A 23,966-nucleotide genomic window follows, 5' to 3' on the forward strand; every position below is an offset into this window, starting at 1 on the left:
GTACTCACATAACTTATAATTGATCTACGTTGTTGTAATTTTTTTCTCTCAAGCACTTCGTTGGCTGGTTCGGCACAAAACAAACACGAGTTCGACATTAATCGTATTTTTTTGCGGAGAACAATCAATTTTAAGACACTATTATTAAAACAGCGGATGCACGTGGTGACCGATTCAGAAGAATAGTGAAAGATCACGTTAATTTTGTGTTTAATTTAAGAGCTGTAAAAGCTAAATATCATAAAAATTGTTATGTACAATTTTTAAAACATCCAACAAGCAGCAAGATAGGCTGACCAATCGACATACAAATCGCCAAGAAAATGGAAAAAATATTTTACTACATCGAAAATCATGATGATTGCCAATTCACGTTAGCAAAGCTACGAGATTTGCTTGGAGAAGATGCCCCTGCGGATATGACGATCCAAACAAAATTAATAGAAAAATATGGTAAAAATATTATTATTACTGTAAAGCCAAATAAAATAACAATAATATGTTTTTGCGATACTCAAACGGCTATATGACCAATGCTTGGTACAAAAATAAAAAATTAAAACCAGCAGAAGAACGTTTACGTATAGTTGAAACTGCTGCAGCAATTATAAGAGAAGATATTTGCAGTACCATTGTCAACAACAGATTAACAAAGATTAAATAAAAAAAATTAAAAAAATTAAAAAAATTAAAGAACGTAATTTTTTTACATTTGACATGGATTAGGCCTACTGGGGACACCATGTAAAAAAACGCGCTTTGTATCTTACCTCAAAGGTGGTGCGGAAATGAATATAACGCTCGACATACACATTCGTTACTTTGTATTTCGCAAACGATTCATCGTATGTAAAAAATAAGTAGAACTATTTTTGTAGAGAATTTCATGATCTTTCTTTTTTGTAACCACCTTAATTGACCTCCGAGCTATACAAAACAAGATTTTTGCAAAAAACTGATTTTTGTGGCCTTTGATTTTGAATAACTTTTTTAGCGCACTCGGTATCGTTCTCTGTTTTTAATATGTTATTTAAAACAACAAAATAAAGCAATTAAAAAAACAAAATAGTGGTTATTAATTTTTTTGCACAGAAAATTGAAAATGACTGGCCTAATTGGCTCTGATAGCCATTAGAAAAACATTTCTCTCTTTTGTTGCGGAGATCTCAGAGAGTCGACGAGTCTCGAAGGCGAAACTTGTGAAGTGGTGGACGAAATCCACCGTGATCCGCAACACTTTATGCTGACGACGGATTATATTCTCATTGTATTCGCCGTTCCCTTCGATCATGCCTGTGACAGGATTGCTAAACCACTCTTTAAATTCGCGATGAGACTGGAAAACGTTAGGCATAAGAAAGTGCATGCGAGCGACCACAGTTCGGTTAAATTATTTTGAAGAGGTGTGCCGGTAAGAAGTAATCTCCGTTGTGTCTAGAAGTTTAAAAGCAACTGCCATCTCTGCGATTTGAAATTCTTGATATTTTGCGCCTTTTTTTTGATAAATATGATATGTGCCGAAACTGAAAATTGCTTTCTACTTTACAGTGAAAGCACTCCGTATCTATACCAATAACTATTTTTAAAAAGCTGTCAGTAACTATCTCGAAATTGCATACTTTTAAGTAGACGTTTGCAGAAATGTCGGTGAGAATTACGCGTTACATGCTCACGATTATTAATAAAATATCAGCACAAATACAACAATATTCATGCTGATAATTTTCTACCAATTTAATTATTACGTTGAAAAGGAGATGGTTGATGGTTACGTTTGATTACATTGCAAAATGTTGTTGCAGCACTGATATTAACAGCTATTGTAAATAACACGTAATCTTAACATCTGATATAATGTAATTGTATATCTTGGACTGAAACAGGAATTGTCGCGTGAAAAAATATGTACCTATACATCATCGATATAACGTGTTGTAACGTGTAACGTAAGAATATTAAACATTTGTAAGACGTAACGCGGTTATATATATATATATATATATATATATATATATATATATAATATCCCTTTCTAAAAAAGGCATGGATAGTTTATTGTTGCCTCTTTTCCGCGATGCTGATTGGTTGCCTCGAAACTCGATCTTGATTTTGATACCAGTCACTTCAATTCGTGGTTGACTTTGACATTTGACAGTTACGTAGAAGAGGGTTAGCATAAGTTTTTCTGCAATCCATCGATCAAGGACGAGAAAGAGAGAGAGAGAGAGAGAGAGAGAGAAAAAAGAAAAAGAAGAAAAGGAGGAGCAAGAGTAAAAAGAAAAAAGGTGTGTATCTTATATATCAAATTTATACTTAAAAAAATTTTTGTCTTTCCATTTCTTCGTCTCTCTGTTTTATTTCCTTTCTATATCTCATCATCTTATTGTCTTTCTGTCTTTCCGTTTGTTTGTCTATCAGATACAAGATAAAGAAGGATTGCATACAGTTTAAAGGATATAATATTCGCACACAGTTTTTTTGCAATCCATTGATCAAGGACGAGAGAGAGAGAGAGAGAAAGAGAAAGATTTTTTTTTGATTGATGCGGTTTATTTAGCCTCAGCGGCTACTTTAACAATATACATTTTACATGTTATTAATTGTCGCTTGGGAATTTACATGTGGTCCAACATTTGTTGCAAGGATTGGGGAAACCCAAGAAAAACCCAACCAGACCAGGTCAATTATTTCAATAAATAATATAATAAATAAATAATATGATAAATAAATATTTGATTAACAGTTCGTACAATTCTCTCACACATACACCTCTTTAACATATTTACTCGCTTTTCTTCTAAATGCATTAACATTGTCAATTGATTTTATATTATTAGGTAAGTCGTTATAAATTTTAAAACCGTTGTACATTAGTGTTTGTTGTGATTTTGTTTGATTTTGCTTTGAGATACAAATATTATTGCGCTGTCGTGTATTGTAAGAGTGGGTCTCGCCCACAAGTTTTAAACTTTCCGCAAGATACGACGGACTTATTTTTAGTTTCATTTTATGTACAAATATAAGTGTATTCAACGCAATTCTTTGTCGAACATTAAAGAAATGTAACGCATTTAACATTAGATTTATCGGTGTGAACTTACTACATCTAATAATTGCACGCATCGCTCGGTTTTGCGCTTTTTGTAACAAATTAAGTTCAGTTTTGCCGACGTTTAAGAAAATTGTAGAACAATAGTCAAAATGCGGAGCAATTATACTTTTATAAATAATAGTTCTAGTTAGTGGCGAGATTGAATCTCCGATTCTAAATAAAAAATTTACTTTCTTTGAAATCTTTTTAACTGTGTACTTTACGTGTTCGCTAAAGTTTAAATGTTTGTCAATAATAATACCAAGGTATTTAATATTATCAACGTTCTCAATATTATTATCTTCAATTTTAATATTGCATTTTTCACTTGTCATAGAGGCCCGCACACCTCTTACCAGGATGAATTTAGTTTTTGCAACATTCAAACTTATCATATTATTTTTTAACCAAATTGATAAATTTTTAAATCATAATTAATTTTATTTTCAATTTCAATAGAGTTAGAGCTACTGTAGTATACAATTGTGTCGTCCGCGAACATTTTACATTTACAATATTTTAATACTTTCTTTAAATCATTAATATAAATTAAAAAAAGGATTGGGCCCAATATTGAGCCTTGTGGAACACCATATATGGTTCTTCTTTTTGATGAGGTGACATTGTTAAATTTGACTTGCTGAGTTCTATCAGTTAAATAACTCTCAAACCATTTAAGTACATTATTTTTTATCCCGCATTTGTTAAGTTTAACAATTAATTTTTTTCTGTCAATAGTCTCGAAAGCTCTTTTAAAATCAAGGAATGTTACTCCAGTCTTTTGTTTTTTATCACAGCTAATTTTCCATTCATTCAAGACACTTTGCAAGGCGGTCTCGCAAGAATGGTTTTCACGAAAACCTGATTGCTCTGGCACTAGGATATTATTTTTATCAAGATACTTAATTAATTGCTTATGAACTACGGTCTCAAGAATTTTTTCAAATGTCGGCAGTACATTTATTGGTCTAAATTCGCTAGCTTTTATAGTATTTTGTATCTTCTGGATAGGCGTAATTACTGAGTTTTTCCACTCAGCTGGAAAGATGCCAGTTCGTAACGATACATTTACTAATTTAACAAATTGATCATCAATATAAGGCCATGCTTTTTTAATTATTTCTGCGTTAATTCCATCTTCTGTACACGCTTTGTTTTCTAATTTATTTACAATTTCAAATAAGTTTTTGGAATTAACTTCGTCAAAATTTTGCCAACCTTTTATATTATCATCTATAGTATTAGTTAATGAAATATCACAGTTATTATTATTATTTTGACTAGAGTTTAATATCGCATTGTTAATTTCGGTTATACTGTCAATAAAAAATTTATTAAAGTTATCAGCTATATCTTTGTCTTTATCACAGATTTTATCATTAAATTGAACTTTATTAACACTATTTTTTGGTTTTTTACTCACAATTTGTTTTAAATGCTTCCATAGTTTTTTACTATCCTTTTTATTTTTATCAATATTCGAGTCGTTGTATTCTCTTTTCTTCTGTTTAATTAATTTAGTTAATTTATTTCTAATTTTCTTAAACTCTCTCTCAATCCAATAAATGTCTTCTTTAGTTTCTTTAGCAATTTTATAAATCTTATTTTTCTTATTTTTTAAACCTTTAATTTCGTTATCAAACCATTCTTTACTTTGCCATTTGTTAATTACTTTAAATTTGGTCAAAGGTATTACTTGGTTTAACGCTTCTTCAATTGATTCGATCACATGATTAGCTATACTATTTACATTGTTGTCCTTAGATTTATCTATTTTATTAATCGTCTTAGTTAAAATTTCTGCAAACTTAATATTGTCAAATTTTTTATAATTTCTGCCAATAAAATAATTTTGCTTATTTAAGTTACGTTGCTTTTTTGGCAATTTAATACTTAGGATATCATGGTCAGTTATTCTTGGGGAATCCCAAACGTCGCAATTTAAAAATTCATTTGAATAAGCTAAATCAATCATTGTTTGTGAATTATTTGTAACGCGTGTAAACGTCGGGACATAGTTCTTAAGTCCCAATTCACCCATAATTAATTGAAGCTTATTTGAATAGTAACTATTTTTACTAATGTCTATATTGAAATCACCAAGTAAAATAAATTGTCCATTTTCAGCAAAGTCACTAGTAATTTCTTGCAAAATATCCATAAAAAGTGCATCACTCGCACTAGGTGAGTGATACACGACCGAAATATTTATTTCATTCAGTAAGTGAATTGAAAACGTTAAGTTCCACGTATTAGAAAAATAGTTTTTATTATTAATGATTTTAAACCGCAAGTCGTTTCTAAAATAAACAAGAATACCGCCAGTAAATTTATTTTCTGAGTTTACTCTAATGTGATTAAAATTTTCAATTACTATAATAATTCAGAGTCATTTATGTCTTCTGTTATTCGAGCTTCAGTTAAACAAACAACTACTGGTTTCTTACTTATAATTAATTCTTCAATTTCGTCTTTATGAGCTAAATAACTTTGAGCGTTTAAATGTAATAACACTTCGTTTTGCTGTAGTTGTTAGATCTTTTCTTCCTCTCTTTTCTTCTCATTTTTAGCTAGTTTTATATAAATTGGGCAATTCTTGTCAAACGCATTATGCTTATCGTCAACAATTAACTCTAAATTTTTTTGTTTCTTATTTTTGTGTGCACAATTAGTACATTTTAAGTCGGTCGCTTCGCAATCTTTGCTGTTATGTGCACCTCCACATTTACCGCATGCGATCTCTCTCTTACACTCTTTTGCATAGTGGTTATATCCGCAACATTTGAAACATCTTGCAATATTAGCGTGGTCAATTACTTTGCACTGTTTCCACCCAAGGCAGACTTTTTCCAAGAATAACAACATCTTACGCAGTTCCGGGCTCACTTCGATAATTACGCTAAAGTCATTTTTCTTGTCATTCACAATTCTCTTAACAATTTTCATTTCAACATTTTGGCAACAATTCTTCAAATTATTTTGTTCAATAATACTCTCAACAATTTCCTTATCTGATAAAGCCGCTTCCTCTTTATCAATCCACACGACTTTATCAATCACACAAAGAAAGAGAGAGAGAGAGAGAGAGAGAGAGAGAGAGAGAGAGAGAGAGAGAGAGAGAGAGAGAGAGAGACGATGTGAGAGAAGAAGAAGAAAGAAGAAAGAAAAGATAAAGAAGAAAAGAAGGAGCAAGAGTGAAAAAGAAAAAAGGTATGTATCTTATATATCAAATTTATACTTAAAAAACATTTTTGTCTTTCCATTTCTTCGTCTGTTTTATTTCTTTTCTATCTCATCATCTTATTGTCTTTCTGTCTTTCCGTTTGTTTGTCTATCAGTTGGAGCCATTTTCAAAATTTTAAAGCTTATCCAGACAATTTGGTTGCCTCGAAACTCGATCTTGATTTTGATACCAGTCACTTCAATTCGTGGTTGACTTTGACATTTGACAGTTACGTAGAAGAGGGTTAGCATAAGTTTTTCTGCAATCCATCGATCAAGGACGAGAAAGAGAGAGAGAGAGAGAGAGAGAGAGAGAGAGAGAGAAAAGAAAAAGAAGAAAAGGAGGAGCAAGAGTAAAAAGAAAAAAGGTGTGTATCTTATATATCAAATTTATACTTAAAAAAATTTTTGTCTTTCCATTTCTTCGTCTCTCTGTTTTATTTCCTTTCTATATCTCATCATCTTATTGTCTTTCTGTCTTTCCGTTTGTTTGTCTATCAGATACAAGATAAAGAAGGATTGCATACAGTTTAAAGGATATAATATTCGTACACAGTTTTTTTGCAATCCATTGATCAAAGACGAGAGAGAGAGAGAGAAAGAGAAAGAAAGAGAGAGAGAGAGAGAGAGAGAGAGAGAGAGAGAGAGAGACGATGTGAGAGAAGAAGAAGAAAAAAGAAAGAAAAGATAAAGAAGAAAAGAAGGAGCAAGAGTGAAAAAGAAAAAAGGTATGTATCTTATATATCAAATTTATACTTAAAAAACATTTTTGTCTTTCCATTTCTTCGTCTGTTTTATTTCTTTTCTATCTCATCATCTTATTGTCTTTCTGTCTTTCCGTTTGTTTGTCTATCAGTTGGAGCCATTTTCAAAATTTTAAAGCTTATCCAGACAAATTTATTTATATATTTATATGTATGTGTGTGTGTGTGTGTGTATTTTAATCATAATAAAAAAAGAATTATGATTAAAATACACATACATATAAATATATAAATAAATAAATTATTTATTTTATTTATTTATTTGTCTATATATCTTATTATTTAAAAAAGATATTCATAATTTTTATATTGAATTTTAAATTAAAGAAAGAATATATATTTTTAAAAATAATTATTAATTTATTGATAATTAAAAAATATTATTTTTATCATTTTTATAAAAGCGTAAGCAGAGTAAATAGCAGAATTTATTATAATAATTTACAGGGATCCAACAAACTCAATGAAGCCCTGCTAAAGAGGATCAACAGTGCGGGAAATATCTGTCTCGTTCCGTCGAAGATAAAAGACACGTACTTCTTGCAATTCGTTGTCTGCTCTTGATTCAGCGAGAGCAAGGATATACAATATTCCTGGAAGGAGATCAAACTGAGAGCCAACGAGATACTTGAAAAGCAATCGGTTTCGAAGTGATGGCATGCTCAAATAGCTCGTGGTTATAATTTGATTTTTCCCTGTTTCCTGTTCCTGTTTTTGTTCTTCCGCTTTGTTGATTTAAAGGTAAATAATAAATAATTTTATCTGAACACATATATATATGTATAGGATGTTTCTTATATCCTAGCATTATATTTTAATTTTTTTATTCTCTTTGATAATTTTTATATAAAATATGTATATATATATATATATATATATATATATATATATGCATATATATATATTTGCTACATATTTTTATTTTAAATTTAAAAACAAACTTTATATTTATGTCACGACGATTATAATTGTTGATTATAATTATTGCCAGTATATAGTCAATTTAAAAAATTCTTAATTGTGTTTATTATTCTCTGGCGAAGCAAATGTTACTTATTCTGTTAAATTTATATATTATATGTACACCCACATACACATATACACACACATATACATATATAGGATGTCCCAGGACTGACATTGCGGAAAGATATTCTACAAGTGGAAATAAAAAAAATATCATATAAAATTTGGCTAGAAATACTTTATTACAAAGTTATGAACAAATATTGAAAGAGGACATAAAATAGGTAAAAATAATCTTCTGATCTTTGAGATTGCCAGATTTAATGCCTCTTGATTTTTACTTATAGAGAACTTTAAAAAATAAGGTACAGGTTTATAGTACAGAAATAACTTTGCATGAAGATTTAATGCAACGAATTAAATCCGTTGTTATCTATGTTTCATGTTTTATTTTAATATTTTTTGTCAATATATGATTACTTCTGTACTATAAACCTTATTAAAGTTTTCTATCAGTAAACATATCAAAAAGCGTTAAATTTGGCAATCTCAGAAATCAGAAAATTATTTTCACCTATATATTATGTTCTATTTCAATATTTTTTTATAACTTTGTAATAAAGCATTTCTAGCCTTTATATATATTTTTTCTTATTTTTACTTGTAAAATATGTTTCCGTAGTGTATTGGTTAAATCCTGGGACATCCTATACCTATACAAGATGTAACAAAAAAATACGGCCAAACTTTGTATATTTATAGGGAAGGGTTGACATAAGTAATTTGAATATATAGGAATGCATGTGCGCTTAAACCTCGTTTCTGTACTACATAGTAGTAAAGTTGCCTAAATTTCCTAGGGAGATAAAGTATCTTTTTGATAAAAGATAATGCAAAATTATATTTGAAAAAGTTGTTCAGAATTAAAAATTAATCAAAATTTGGTATATAGGCCTGATTTTTAATTCTGAACAGCTGTCTTAAATATAAATTTTTGTTATCTTTTACTGAAAAGGTACTTTACTTACACAGAAAAAGGCAACTTTACTGTCATGTAGCATGAAAATTATGCTTCAGTGGACATATATTCCTATATTCAAATTACTTATATTATCTCCCTCCTATACAAGTATATAAAGTCTGTTTGTATCTTTTCATTACATCCTGTATACAGGATGAAGCATCTAAAACAGGTTACTTGAATAACTTGCCTGCTTTTGGCGATAAAAAAAATACATTAGATCAATTTTGCTTGATTTCAAAGAGGACATAATCTGATGTCAATATTTTTTTTGTAAGTGGAAATGTGGAGATGCAAAGTTTAACTTTGTTTTTTTAAATGTAATTGTATGAATTTTTTTTACATAATATGATTTTTCTCATTATTCTACATGTAAAAATATTAAGGTTATCAAAAAGAGTTATAAAAAATTAATAATTTATGAGATATTTTATATTTTATTCTAGCACATTTTGACATAAAATATAAAAATTTTGTAAATTATTTATTTTTTGGTTAGTGTACTTTAACACTTTTATTTACAGAATAATAAAGAATAAAGATGAATTAATTGATGTAAAGAAAACGCATTGTTGCTTTGTAAAAAGATTATATAATTTGCAATATTTTTAATTACATATCTTTTTACGAGATTTTATATAATTTGTCAAAATATGCCAGAAGAAAATATAAAATATTTCGTAAATTATTAGTTTTTTTATAACTCTACCTTAATATTTTTATATGTAGAATAATTAAAAGAATCATATTATATAAAAAATAGTATTTAATTCTTAAAAAATAATAAAGTTGATCTTTGTATCTTCTCCACATTTCTATTTACATAAAAATTGAAATCAGATTATGTCTCCTCTGAAACCAAGCAAAATTGGTCTGATAGATTTTTTCTACCTTCAAAAAATAAGCAAATTATTCCGGTAGTCTGTATTATTAATGCTAGCTTTTCGAAAAATTGCATTAATATTTATATATTTTAAAAGTACCTTTAGATTTATAATCACTGATTAAAATTATTATTATTATTATTATTATTTTATTATTATAAACATTATTTCTTAGTATTATTGTTTTTTGTTTCAGGAAGACGTTCAGAAGACATCTAAGAAAGCGTTCAAGATAACAAAAATTATTTCTTATATGTAAAAATATTGATATTTAATGTTATAGTTTGTTTTATAATTATTAAAGTGTTATATTAGTTTTATAATTATTATAGTGTTATAATAATTTGTTTTACAAAAATTAAGTAATTTTTACATTAAAATATAGTGTTATTGTACATGTTATGTATTATATATGTTATGTGTTGACAATCTGGTTGGTGTTGTGCGAATGAGATTAAGAATGTCAGGAATGATGAAGAAGCGTAAAGAGCAAAAAAGTTTAACACAAAGAATTTAGGAACAGCATAAACATAGATCACAAGAATGAATGGTGCGTAGATCAAAGATGTTTAATATGAAAGACGTAGAAAAATCAGGAACGTAGAACGCAGGATGAATGGCGCGCAGATCAATGATGTTTATCGCGCAGGACGCAGGAAAATCAGAATCGTAGATCGCAAGGATGAATGGCGCACAGAAAAATCAGGACTGAGTTAAATCTGTAAATAACAAATCCAAATAATTTAAAAGTCTCAAAAAAGGGGTATCAATTCGTCATTCGGCGTATTCGGTGTATCAACGTAATTCAGCATTATGATAAACTCAAAGCGGTGTATCAAAAACGTCATTCGAAATCTCTTTACAGTTTCGAACTATTCGTCATCAGCGGTGTATCAAAAAACATTCATTCGAAATCTCCTTACAGTCTCGAACTGTTCGTCATCACGTAAGAGGTCTGAATCTTACATCGCAGTCTCGAACTGCTCGATCACCTTTAAAGGTGTACGCAAGAACATTCGTTGTCCTTCACCATAATATAAAGCTGATCGCAAAAAGCTACGCGGTAATCACGCAACATCGTGTTGCCCGTCATGACCTCGAACGTATGAATCCGCGGTTAACTCAATCGTAGTAAAGCTTACTCTTACCTTTAAACTTCTATATACCTTCTTACGTATAAAGACAACGAATTCGAATAATCCGCTATGACTCCATCATTCGAGCAATCCGCTATGACTCCATCGAATCTCCTTTCGAAACTCCCTTCGAAATGTCTCCGTCAAATCTCCTTTCTCCGTCGAATATCCTTTCTGTACGTCTCCGTCGAATCTCGCACTCCACTCTTTCGAACTCGCACTCTTTCGAACTCGCACTCTTTCGAACTCACACTTTTTCGACTTTATCCCTTTTATCTTTCGTTACGATATTTTCCTTTTCAAAATAGTTCGCGATATCGGAGAGAGAAGTAAGCAAACAGACAAGAAAAAAAAAAACAACAACACGAGAAATTCATCGTTGCTAAAATCGATTCTCTGAAGCCGCGTTCGTTGATCGTCACGCTTTCCTCGATCGCGCTCGCGACGTCCAAACCGACGTTAAAGCGGCGTTAATTTCGAAACATTTCCGCCCGCCTTCGACGACAGAGTTGGCGAACAATTTTCGTTTGGATTGAATGGCAGAACACAAAGCTTGGCAATGGGTCGTTTAAAACTTGAAGAGGCTGTGCGAAGGGTTACTACTCTTGTTAATCCGTCAGGTCCTGGATGAAGTTTCGTGACTCTGCCTAAAGGCCACTTGGATGGCGGGTAACGTTCGTCGGTCATGAGAACTAAAGATCCCTCTTTTATATCATTAGAAGGATGATACCACTTTGATACAGCCAGATATCTTTGGAGACATTCCACTGACCATCGTTTCCAAAAACAGTCAATCTTCTTTCTTAACAGCTGCCATCTATTAAGACGAGTCTCAGGTTCAGACGATAATTCCGGTTCTGGAATAGTCGTGAGTGATTCCCCTATCAGGAAGTGTCCCGGGGTCAAGGTAGTGTAGTCGCTAGGATCGTCTGACAGAGGGCAAAGTGGACGAGAATTCAATACTGCTTCGATTTTAATTATCACAGTGTTCAATTCTTCATAAGTTAACAAAGTATCTCCGATCACTCGAGTTAGATAAAATTTCGTTGATTTTACAGCTGCCTCCCACTTTCCTCCAAAGTGAGGAGCTGATGGCGGATTGAAGATCCATTTAGTACCGTCCTTTGCTAGAATAGAAGCAAGTTCACGCAATTCCTTAGATGCTATACTAAAACGTTGTCGTAAAGCAATATCAGCGCCAACAAAATTTTTTCCACAGTCGCTTTGAAGGGTAGCGCAGATGCCTCGACGAGCAGTGAAGCGTTTGTATGCCGCAATAAATGCTTCAGTCGAATAATCGGTTACTATTTCGATATGTATGGCTGAAGTAGCTTGACACACAAAAATCGCAAGGTAACCTTTATAGTTTCGAGCCGCCCGCCCTCTCCAAGTTTTGAGCATGATGGGACCAGCATAATCTAACCCAGAATGTAGAAACGGTCTTGCTTGAGTAACTCGAGACATTGGAAGTTGACCCATAAGTTGCTGAGCTCGGATTCCACGATATCGAGCACAACGAATACATTTGAGAATGAAGGAGCGAATAGGAGCCCTGCCTCCAATGATCCAATATGTTTGACGGATAAAGCTCAATGTAACTTGCGTTCCCCCGTGAAGTGTGCGGCTATGAGCGTCGTCAATAATGAGTGTGGTGAGAGGGGATGTTCTTGGAAGGATGATGGGATGTTTTGATTCCATGGAAAGATCAGCGTAATGTAATCGTCCTCCAACACGTAAGAGTTCATCTCGATCCAGGAATGGGGTTAATTTAGCCATAGGATGAGATCGTGGAAAAGTGTCTCCTTTAGAAATAATCAGTAAATCATTAGCGAACCAAGAATGTTGCACTTGTTTGCACCAAAAATTTCGGCTTTGATGTATCTCTTCCGGTGTCAGCGGCCAAAAAAGAGAAGTTTGCGGCTTTTTCCTTAGACGAGACAGAACACGACGACAGAGAGCTGTGATTCTAAACAAGAATGATAAGGAGGAATATCTATCAAGCAGTGACCAATAAGGTTTCGGGGATGACACGGTAAGTGAGACCATTCCAGGTCGCTCTTCGAGATCGGTCTCTGGCGAAAGTTTACTAACAGCTTTTGGCCACAAGGAAGATGGTTCGGATAACCAACTGGGACCGTTCCACCAGAGATTGTGATTAATGAGTTGTTCTGGAGTTAGTCCGCGGGAAGCGCAGTCTGCTGGGTTCTGTTTTCCTGGTATGAAGTGCCACGATCCTTGGGGTAGCATCTCTTGAATAGCAGGAACTCTGTTCCGCACAAAATCTTTCCATCGCGATGGATGTGTGGTAATCCAGTAAAGAGTGACAGACGAATCAGTCCAAAGGTGTACAGGTACATCAGATAGATCCAACACTTTCTGAATATGTGTCATCAATTTCGATAATAGGAGAGCGGCTGAAAGCTCTAACCGCGGAATTGAAAGTAATTTAAGTGGAGCGACTCTAGTTTTTGCACTCACTAAGCGCACTAAATATTCATCATTGCCTTGTGAGACCCGAACGAACACCGCAGCAGCCATTGCCATAGAAGAAGCGTCTGAGAATCCATGAAGTTCTACTATACGTTTGGACGATCCAAGTCCTAACCATCTCGGAATAGAAAGCTTTAGAAGTGTGGTCAACTGAAGACGAAATGAGATCCAACGATCGTGTAACTCCGAAGGAACAGAATCATCCCATCCACTCTTGAGTAACCAAAGTTCCTGTAAAATTATCTTGCTCCGGATCATCACTGGAGAAATAAAACCTAGAGGGTCGTACATTTGAGCGATTTCAGAAAGTATCGTTCGCTTGGTAACTCGATCACGTTGCGATGATTTATCAGAAAAAAGGAAGGTGTCAGTCTCTGGATTCCAAATGAGCCCGAGAATTTTCACAAGGGATGGCTCAAATTCAACTGGAGAAGAAGATTCAGAAGAAGATTCGTTGCTACTGTCCGAAACTGGAGGCAATATTTCTTGATTGTTACTCTTCCATTTTTGCAAGGGAAAGCCGCCCGCCATACAAAGCTGTGTAACTTGGTGCACTATCTCTTTGGCCTCAGAGATTGTGTCGGCACCTCCAAAAGTGTCATCGATGTAGCGGCCTTTCTTGAGAGCTGGAACAGCTTTAGGAAAACGCGCACCTTCATCCTCAATAAGTTGTAGTACCGTTCGGAGTGCGAGAAAAGGGGCACATGTGAGCCCGAAAGTGACAGTGGTGAGTCGATGAGGAGCAGGCTGACCTTCTGAATTGAACCAAAGAATGGATTGTAACGCCCAATCATCTGGGTGTACGGCAATTTGTCGGAACATCTTGACGATGTCCGTAGAAAAGATAAATCGATGTGTGCGAATCCAAAGTAGCACGTCGGAAATATCCGTCTGAAGTTTTGCACCTGAGTGGAGAATTTCATTAAGAGAAACTCCGGAGCTAGTACGACAGGAACCGTTGAATACCACCCGTAGTTTGGTGGTAAGTCTGTCCTCACGAATGACGCCATGATGTGGAAGATAAAAAGCAGGTGTACTATCTTCAGAGATGGGAGCTGCGACCATATGACCGAGTGTCAGATAATCTTTTAAAGATTCTTCATATCTCTGCTTATATAGTGGGTCTGAAGAGAAACGTCTTTTCAAGCCTAAAAAATATCTGAGTGCAATATTTCGAGAGCTTCCCAAGGAAGAAAGGGGTGACTTCAATGGGAGACGAACGATATATCGACCTTTTTGATCTCGTGAGTGTGTATTCACGAAATGTTGTTCACATGCCAATTCATCTGGCGTAAGGTTTGATCCAGGTAAGGAGATAGTTTCTTCTTGTTTCCAAAATCTGGTGAGTGACTCTTGAAGTTCATCATCAGTTGAGCAGTGTAGGATGCGCCCCTTTGCAGGAGATCCGCCAGTGTCGATGGAACCAGATAAAATCCATCCAAAGATGGTCTGTTGAGCGAGGGGTTCGTTACCGCTTCCTCGTTTTATTCCTTCCAGGATGATAGACCCATAATAATCCGCTCCAATGATCATATCCACAGGACCGGAGATTGCAAACTCTGGATCTGCTAAAGAGAGTCTTTTGGTATGATTCCAGGATCGATTGTTGGTATAAAATGAAGGAATCTTGATAGTCAAAGTAGTTAAGATAAAGGCTTTAATAATACATTCTGAAAAAGAATTGTGAATGGACTGTAGCCTAACGGTAACTAAGCCTCTAGTTTTCCCTGAATAGGTTCCGCCTATGCCGAGAAAAGGGATTGAAGCGGCACAACGTTTTAAGCGTAAACGTTGAGTAAGATCCTCTGTTATGAAGGATAATTCCGAGCCTTGATCGATAAGAATGCGTACAGTATATTGCACATTATTCAAACCAATAGCGATGGCTCGACAAGTAGCAAGAAGTGTCGTATTCCGTTGTAGAGAGGGTAGATCTCGAGGTCGACCTAACATTGCTAGTCATTCCGCATTGGATGTAGAAGAATCTTCAATCGTGGACTCCGGCTCCTTCTCGTTAATTTGAGAGAGAGCAACTGCTTTTCCACCCTGCACTTGACTTCCGTTACCGGAGTGAATTGAAGTATGATGTTGTTTTCCGCACTTCAGGCAACGTCTGGTACTTCGACAATTTCGTAGAGCGTGGCCTCCCAAACAATTGAAACATCTACGTTTTTGAGCAACAATATCGTATCGTTGATTACTGGTTTTAGATTGGAAAGTTGGACAGCCAGACAAATTGTGAGATGCATCACATAATGGACAACAAGGATAATTAGTGTTTGAATCAGAGGAGCCTACATGAACGGCGTTTCCGAAACGCGTCGAAGAACTGTGTCGATTTGAGTGTTCTTTGCTGCTGACTGCATTTGGATATTCCAAAACCAAATTTTGCATCGCTTGAGTTCTTCCGATTACGAAATCCTCGAATTGTTTAAACGTCGGGAAAGTTGAAGTCGATCCAAGTTTTACCTCCCAAGCCTCTCGAGAATCCGCGTCGAGCAGCTTTACTAATAAATGAACTAGAATCGGATCCCAGTAGTCTACGAAGCATCCCAAGGCTCTCAATGCTCCGATTGATTCAGTAGCAGAAGCGAGAAGAGAACTGAGTCCAGAAGCTGCCTTTGTCTTCAAAGGTTTAAGATTGGTGAGACTATCTAAATGCGCGGAAATGAGAAACCGTTTATTTTCATAGCGTGTTACCAATGTATCCCACGCTATTTCAAAACTGTCACCAGACATCGGCAGATTGGTGACAAATTTTAAGGCTTCTCCTGACAGGGACGTCTTTAAATAGTGCATCTTCTCTACCTCTGGTATTTCTGCGTCATTTCGAATAATGGATGTGAATAAGTCGTGGAAAGACCTCCATTCTTGAAGTTTTCCAGAGAATTGCGGCAAGACGATTTTCGGCAAAGATTGATGTCGTCTGTACGATCGAGACGGCTCACCGGAATTTGATGTCGGACGACATGATCTAGACGGCTCACGAGAATTTGATGCCGCCGATGGCGTGGAAGAATGAGAGCTTTCCAATTCATCTCGTTGAGAGCGAAGTTTTGACTTAGCCAAAATATAAAACTTTTGACAACGTTCAAATATTTTATCTGTGATGTATCGGTGATCTTTTAGCCGTCTATCTCCCGAGCGGCATAAATCCACATGTTCCTCTCGAAAGTGTTGCCAGTTTTCGTCGAGTAATTCCAATCGAGCGTTAATAAGTTGAAGAGATGCCTCATCATGATCATCTTCCGTCGCTGCCTGCTGAATTAATTTGTATCGACTGCGTTGCAGCGAAATCCTTGTATCAATACTTGACATAATGTTAAGCACAACAATATCCGGCTCGAAGGACCAAAAAATGTTATGTGTTGACAATCTGGTTGGTGTTGTGCGAATGAGATTAAGAATGTCAGGAATGATGAAGAAGCGTAAAGAGCAAAAAAGTTTAACACCAAGAATTTAGGAACAGCATAAACATAGATCACAAGAATGAATGGTGCGTAGATCAAAGATGTTTAATATGAAAAACGTAGAAAAATCAGGAACGTAGAACGCAGGATGAATGGCGCGCAGATCAATGATGTTTATCGCGCAGGACGCAGGAAAATCAGAATCGTAGATCGCAAGGATGAATGGCGCACAGAAAAATCAGGACTGAGTTAAATCTGTAAATAACAAATCCAAATAATTTAAAAGTCTCAAAAAAGGGGTATCAATTCGTCATTCGGCGTATTCGGTGTATCAACGTAATTCAGCATTATGATAAACTCAAAGCGGTGTATCAAAAACGTCATTCGAAATCTCTTTACAGTTTCGAACTATTCGTCATCAGCGGTGTATCAAAAAACATTCATTCGAAATCTCCTTACAGTCTCGAACTGTTCGTCATCACGTAAGAGGTCTGAATCTTACATCGCAGTCTCGAACTGCTCGATCACCTTTAAAGGTGTACGCAAGAACATTCGTTGTCCTTCACCATAATATAAAGCTGATCGCAAAAAGCTACGCGGTAATCACGCAACATCGTGTTGCCCGTCATGACCTCGAACGTATGAATCCGCGGTTAACTCAATCGTAGTAAAGCTTACTCTTACCTTTAAACTTCTATATACCTTCTTACGTATAAAGACGACGAATTCGAATAATCCGCTATGACTCCATCATTCGAGCAATCCGCTATGACTCCATCGAATCTCCTTTCGAAACTCCCTTCGAAATGTCTCCGTCGAATCTCCTTTCTCCGTCGAATATCCTTTCTGTACGTCTCCGTCGAATCTCGCACTCCACTCTTTCGAACTCGCACTCTTTCGAACTCGCACTCTTTCGAACTCACACTTTTTCGACTTTATCCCTTTTATCTTTCGTTACGATATTTTCCTTTTCAAAATAGTTCGCGATATCGGAGAGAGAAGTAAGCAGACAGACAAGAAAAAAAAAAACAACAACACGAGAAATTCATCGTTGCTAAAATCGATTCTCTGAAGCCGCGTTCGTTGATCGTCACGCTTTCCTCGATCGCGCTCGCGACGTCCAAACCGACGTTAAAGCGGCGTTAATTTCGAAACAATATATTATATGGTACGTTATAATATTAAAATATTGTATTAGAGAGTATTGTATTTATATTATTTTTAAATTAATATATAAATAAATTTTAGTTTTGTGAAATAATTTTGTATATATAAAAATTTTATAAAATAATATAATATTACTGATATAATGACAATATTGTTGATGATGATGATGATGATGATGATGATGATGATGATGATGATGATGATGATGATGATGATGATGATGATGATGATGGTGATGGTGATGGTGATGGTGATGGTGATGGTGATGGTGATGGTGATGGTGATGGTGATGGTGATGGTGATGGTGATGGTGATGGTGATGGTGATGGTGATGGTGATGGTGATGGTGATGGTGATGGTGATGGTGATGGTGATGGTGATGGTGATGGTGATGGTGATGGTGATGGTGATGGTGATGGTGATGGTGATGGTGATGGTGATGGTGATGGTGATGGTGATGGTGATGGTGATGGTGATGGTGATGGTGATGGTGATGGTGATGGTGATGGTGATGGTGATGGTGATGGTGATGGTGATGGTGATGGTGATGGTGATGGTGATGGTGATGGTGATGGTGAGGGTGATGGTGATGGTGATGGTGATGGTGATGGTGATGGTGATGGTGATGGTGATGGTGATGGTGATGGTGATGGTGATGGTGATGGTGATGGTGATGGTGATGGTGATGGTGATGGTGATGGTGATGGTGATGGTGATGGTGATGGTGATGGTGATGGTGATGGTGATGGTGATGGTGATGGTGATGGTGATGGTGATGGTGATGGTGATGGTGATGGTGATGGTGATGGTGATGGTGATGGTGATGGAGATGGTGATGGTGATGGTGATGGTGATGGTGATGGTGATGGTGATGGTGATGGTGATGGTGATGGTGATGGTGATGGTGATGGTGATGGTGATGGTGATGGTGATGGTGATGGTGATGGTGATGGTGATGGTGATGGTGATGGTGATGGTGATGGTGATGGTGATGGTGATGGTGATGGTGATGGTGATGGTAATGGTGATGGTGATGGTGATGGTGATGGTGATGGTGATGGTGATGGTGATGGTGATGGTGATGGTGATGGTGATGGTGATGGTGATGGTGATGGTGATGGTGATGGTGATGGTGATGGTGATGGTGATGGTGATGGTGATGGTGATGGTGATGGTGATGGTGATGGTGATGGTGATGGTGATGGTGATGGTGATGGTGATGGTGATGGTGATGGTGATGGTGATGGGGAAGGAGATGGTGAAGGAGATGGTGATGGTGATGGTGATGGTGATGGTGATGGTGATGGTGATGGTGATGGTGATGGTGATGGTGATGGTGATGGTGATGGTGATGGTGATGGTGATGGTGATGGTGATGGTGATGGTGATGGTGATGGTGATGGTGATGGTGATGGTGATGGTGATGGTGATGGTGATGGTGATGGTGATGGTGATGGTGATGGTGATGGTGATGGTGATGGTGATGGTGATGGTGATGGTGATGGTGATGGTGATGGTGATGGTGCTGGTGATGGTGATGGTGATGGTGATGGTGATGGTGATGGTGATGGTGATGGTGATGGTGATGGTGATGGTGATGGTGATGGTGATGGTGATGGTGATGGTGATGGTGATGGTGATGGTGATGGTGATGGTGATGGTGATGGTGATGGTGATGGTGATGGTGATGGTGATGGTGATGGTGATGGTGATGATGATGATGATAATTGTACTTTTTCATTAAATTTACTAAAATATAAAATAAAAGATCTATATATTATATTTGTTTTATTTAAATTAAAAAATAATATAAAATAAAGGTATATAATTCATATTTTTTTATTTGCAAATATTGTTATAGAACCATTAGAAGAATTATTTCCACGAGTTATTTATATTGAGATATAATAATTATCAATAATAAAAATATCATTTATTACAATAATTATTTAATATATTTAATTTCTATTTTTTTTAATTTTTATTTAATAATTTATTTTTCAATTTTCTGAAAAAAATGCCTAGACGTAAAATATATCGTAAGGAAGAGGAATTTCAACGAAGACGTCGTGAAAAAAAAGCAGAGTATCAACGTCGTCGGCGTGAAATTCAAAGGACGTTAGTTAATTGTAGTAATAACGTTGTAAACATATCGCAAGAAAATTCTACGTGTGATAATATAGTTGAATATTATATTGGTTCTATGGATGTGTCTTGCATTCATTGTAGTGCAAAACATTTTGCAGCTGAAAAGATTTTTAACAAAGGAAATTCATTTCATGATTGCTGTAATCATGGTGCAGTATATCTTGAACCATTGCCTGAAATCCCTCAATTTCTTCGATCTTTATTTGATGGTAGTAATGTAAAATCAATTGATTTTTTTAATCGTATTTGTAGTTATAATAGTTCATTTTCTTTTGCATCATTTAATGCAAATTTAATTAATTTTCAAGAAAGACGTCCTGGTCCGTATTGTTTTAAAATCCAAGGGCAAATTTATTGTCAAGTTAACACAGCATTACGTGCTGCGCAAAATGAAAGTCCGACTTATGGACAACTTTTTATTGTTGATTCAAATGAAGCAATAGAACATCGTCTTAATCAAAATTCAAATTTAGATCTTGATATTGTAACAAATCTTGAAAATTTAATGCGGGAATGTAATATATTCGCACAATCATATCAAATAATGGCTGAAAAGTTAGAAAATCAACAAAGATTTGAAATGGAGTCTGGTGAGTTGTTACCAGAGTTACAATTATTATTTACATTAAAACCAGGGATGGATCAACGTAGATATAATGCTCAAAGAACAAATGAAGTTGCCGCAATTTTTAAAACAACTTCTGAAGGAGAAATTCCTGATTCCTACGTTACCATACGTAATAGAAATACTAAAATTTTACAACAAGTTAGTATTATGGATCCGAATGTAGAACCTTGGATATATCCATTATTTTATCCATATGGAACTAGAGGATGGCATCGTAATTTAATGAAATTAAATAGTAATAAAAAAATAACTAGAGGACAATATATTAAATATCGTATGGCGGTTCGTAATGAATTTAATGTTTTTTTATTAGGACGTCGTTTATTTCAACAATGGCTTGTAGATAATTATGTAAAAATTGAAAAGGATAGAATAGATTATTGTAAAGCTCATCAAAAAGAATTACGTGTTGAAACATATCAGGGTTTAGTAGATTATATGCAAAATATGGCAAATAATGTAAATGGTCGTGTGGGAAAAATGGTTATACTTCCTTCTACGTTTATTGGATCTCCACGTAATATGTTACAAAATTATCAAGATGCAATGTCAATTGTAAATAAATTTGGTAAACCTGATCTTTTTATCACGATGACATGTAATCCGAAATGGCGTGAGATCGAAGAAAATCTTCTTCCTGGTCATCAAGCTTCTGATAGACCTGATATTTGTGCTCGAGTTTTTAATATTAAGAAGGATTATTTAATTGACTTAATCGTTAAGCAAAAATTTTTTGGTGAGATAGCAGCATTTGTATACGTTATTGAATTTCAAAAACGTGGTTTGCCTCATGTTCATATATTAATTACTCTAAAGCAGAATTTTAAAATAACAACTCCTCAAGTTGTAGATAAATATATTTCTGCTGAAATTCCTGATCCAAATAAGAACCGTGTATTGCATGATATAATTATGAGACATATGATTCATGGACCTTGTGGTAACTGGTGTTTGGTTAATGGTAAATGTTCAAAACATTATCCCAAATTATTTCTCGAAGAAACTAGGATGGATGAAGATGCTTATCCTTATTATCGTAGACGAGATATTGGTAATACTTTTGAACGTCCTGGTGGATATATAGTTGATAATCGTCATGTTGTTCCATATTGTCCTAAATTATCAATTTTATTTAATTGTCATATAAATGTTGAGATAGTTTCAAGTATTAAATCAGTTAAATATCTTTATAAGTATATTTATAAAGGTCATGACGCTGCTGCTATAACAATTGAACCAGTGACAGAAAATATAGTTTTAGATCATAATGAGATACACAATTATATCGAAGCTCGTTATGTAGGACCAGTAGAAGCGAGCTGGCGTATTCTTGAAAAAAAATTACAAGATAAAAGTCATGCTGTAATACGTTTGCCTGTTCACTTACCTAATGAACAAAACATAACTATTGAAAATGAATGCAATGAAGATGCAATTTCTTCTGCTTTAAATCAAGTTACTATGTTAATAGACTATTTTGCACTAAATTTGCGTGATAATGAAGCAAAAAATTATTTATATACAGAAATTCCATGTCATTATACATTTAAAAAAGAAAAAGTTAATGGTCGAAATGTTTCACGTTGGGTTAAACGTAGTAGTCATTTTAATTGTATAGGACGAATGTATTCCATTAGTCCAACTCAAATAGAATTATTTCATTTACGATTATTGTTACTCACTGTCAAGGGAGCTATAAGTTTTGAAGATCTAAGGACTATTAATGGGCAAAATTATCAAACATTTACAGCTACATGTTTAGCTTTAGGTTTGATTGAAGATGATGATGAATGGATACGAGCTATGGATGAAGCTATTAAATGGATGATGCCACGACAACTTCGTAGATTATTTGTACGAATTTTACTACATTGTCAACCATTATATCCAGAAGAACTTTGGGAGAGATTTAAAATGGCGATGTCGGAAGATTACTCGCGACATATTGGTATATTACAAGGACAAAGAAAAGCATATATTACAATTAACGCTATGCTTCGCGCTGAAGGTAAAAGTCTTGCTGACTTTCCACAAATGGAACAATTGATAGACAATGTTGAAGAGGAAGATTATATGACACTTGATCAAATTACAGAAATTGGTACGAGACAGTATAGTCAATTAAATAATGAGCAAAAAAAAATAGTTGATACCGTGTTAAACAGATTAGATGATAATAATAATACTAGAAATTGCTTTTATATTGATGGTCCTGGTGGAACTTTGTATATACAACTATTTATTATTTAGCCAAAATTAGAAGTAAACGTGTATGTACTATGGCTTTTACAGGGATTGCAGCAACATTACTTCCTGAAGGAAAAACAGTTCATAAAACATTTGGCTTGCCAGTTCCGTTACTTAATGATTCGTCATTCGTTATTAAAATTCAATCAAAAGAAGCTAAATATTTAAAAGAAATAGATATTTTTATTTGGGATGAAGCGCCTATGGCACCTCGATACGCTTTAGAAATAGTAGATCGAACGTTGCGTGATATTATGAATAACGATTTACCTTTTGGTGGAAAAATTATCGTATTAGGTGGTGATTTTAGACAACTTCTTCCGATCAAGATACGAAGTACTCGAAGTGAAATAGTGATCTTTCTATTAAGTTTAGCTATACCTGGAAATATTTTTTAAATTTTTCTTTAACGCAAAATATGCGAGTTTTTTCAGAAGAAATTAAATTTGCAAAATTTCTATTGGATATGGGTAATGGGATATTAATGATTCTGAAGATAATATGGAAGTTCCTGAATGTTGTGTAGCACCAATTGATCAGATATGTAGCAGACATATATGGCGATGTAATTCGTAAAAAAGAATTTGATAAAATAGCTAAAAGAGCGATACTCTCTGCAAGAATGTCGATGTTGACGAAATTATAAACAAGTTGTTGAATTATTAGATGTAAGTGGCGAGCGAATTTATACAAGTGTAGATAGTGCTGTAAATTGTAATGATAATGATGATATTGTTGAGTCTTTATTACAGAATATTTAAATCGCCTTTCTCCAGCATGTCTTTCTCCTCA

General features: G+C 34.6%; 1 protein-coding gene and 1 long non-coding RNA gene across 3 annotated transcripts; one reads left to right on the forward strand and one right to left on the reverse strand.

Moving 5' to 3' along the window:
- The first annotated feature begins 5,891 nt into the window (after positions 1 to 5,891).
- On the forward strand, positions 5,892 to 10,362 carry LOC143904651 (uncharacterized). Of its 2 annotated transcripts, XR_013259001.1 has the most exons (4): positions 5,892 to 6,681; positions 6,815 to 7,041; positions 7,525 to 7,818; positions 10,145 to 10,362. It is a non-coding gene; the product is annotated as an uncharacterized LOC143904651 (long non-coding RNA). The 2 variants fall into 2 exon arrangements; XR_013259000.1 differs by lacking the exon at positions 5,892 to 6,681 and having other exon boundaries at positions 6,750 to 7,041.
- A 1,181-nt stretch (positions 10,363 to 11,543) lies between these two features.
- LOC143904638 (uncharacterized) lies at positions 11,544 to 15,527 on the reverse strand. The gene is made up of 2 exons (XM_077419455.1): positions 14,807 to 15,527; positions 11,544 to 14,722 (listed from the first exon to the last, which is right to left on the reverse strand). The coding sequence occupies exons 1-2, from the start codon at positions 15,525 to 15,527 to the stop codon at positions 11,544 to 11,546; spliced, it is 3,900 nt and encodes a 1,299-aa protein (XP_077275581.1).
- Between the last annotated feature and the right edge of the window lie 8,439 nt (positions 15,528 to 23,966).

Source organism: Temnothorax americanus, unplaced genomic scaffold (assembly GCF_048541705.1).
Source record: "Temnothorax americanus isolate GAGA-0224 unplaced genomic scaffold, ASM4854170v1 Scaffold55, whole genome shotgun sequence".
Lineage (NCBI taxonomy): Eukaryota > Metazoa > Arthropoda > Insecta > Hymenoptera > Formicidae > Temnothorax > Temnothorax americanus.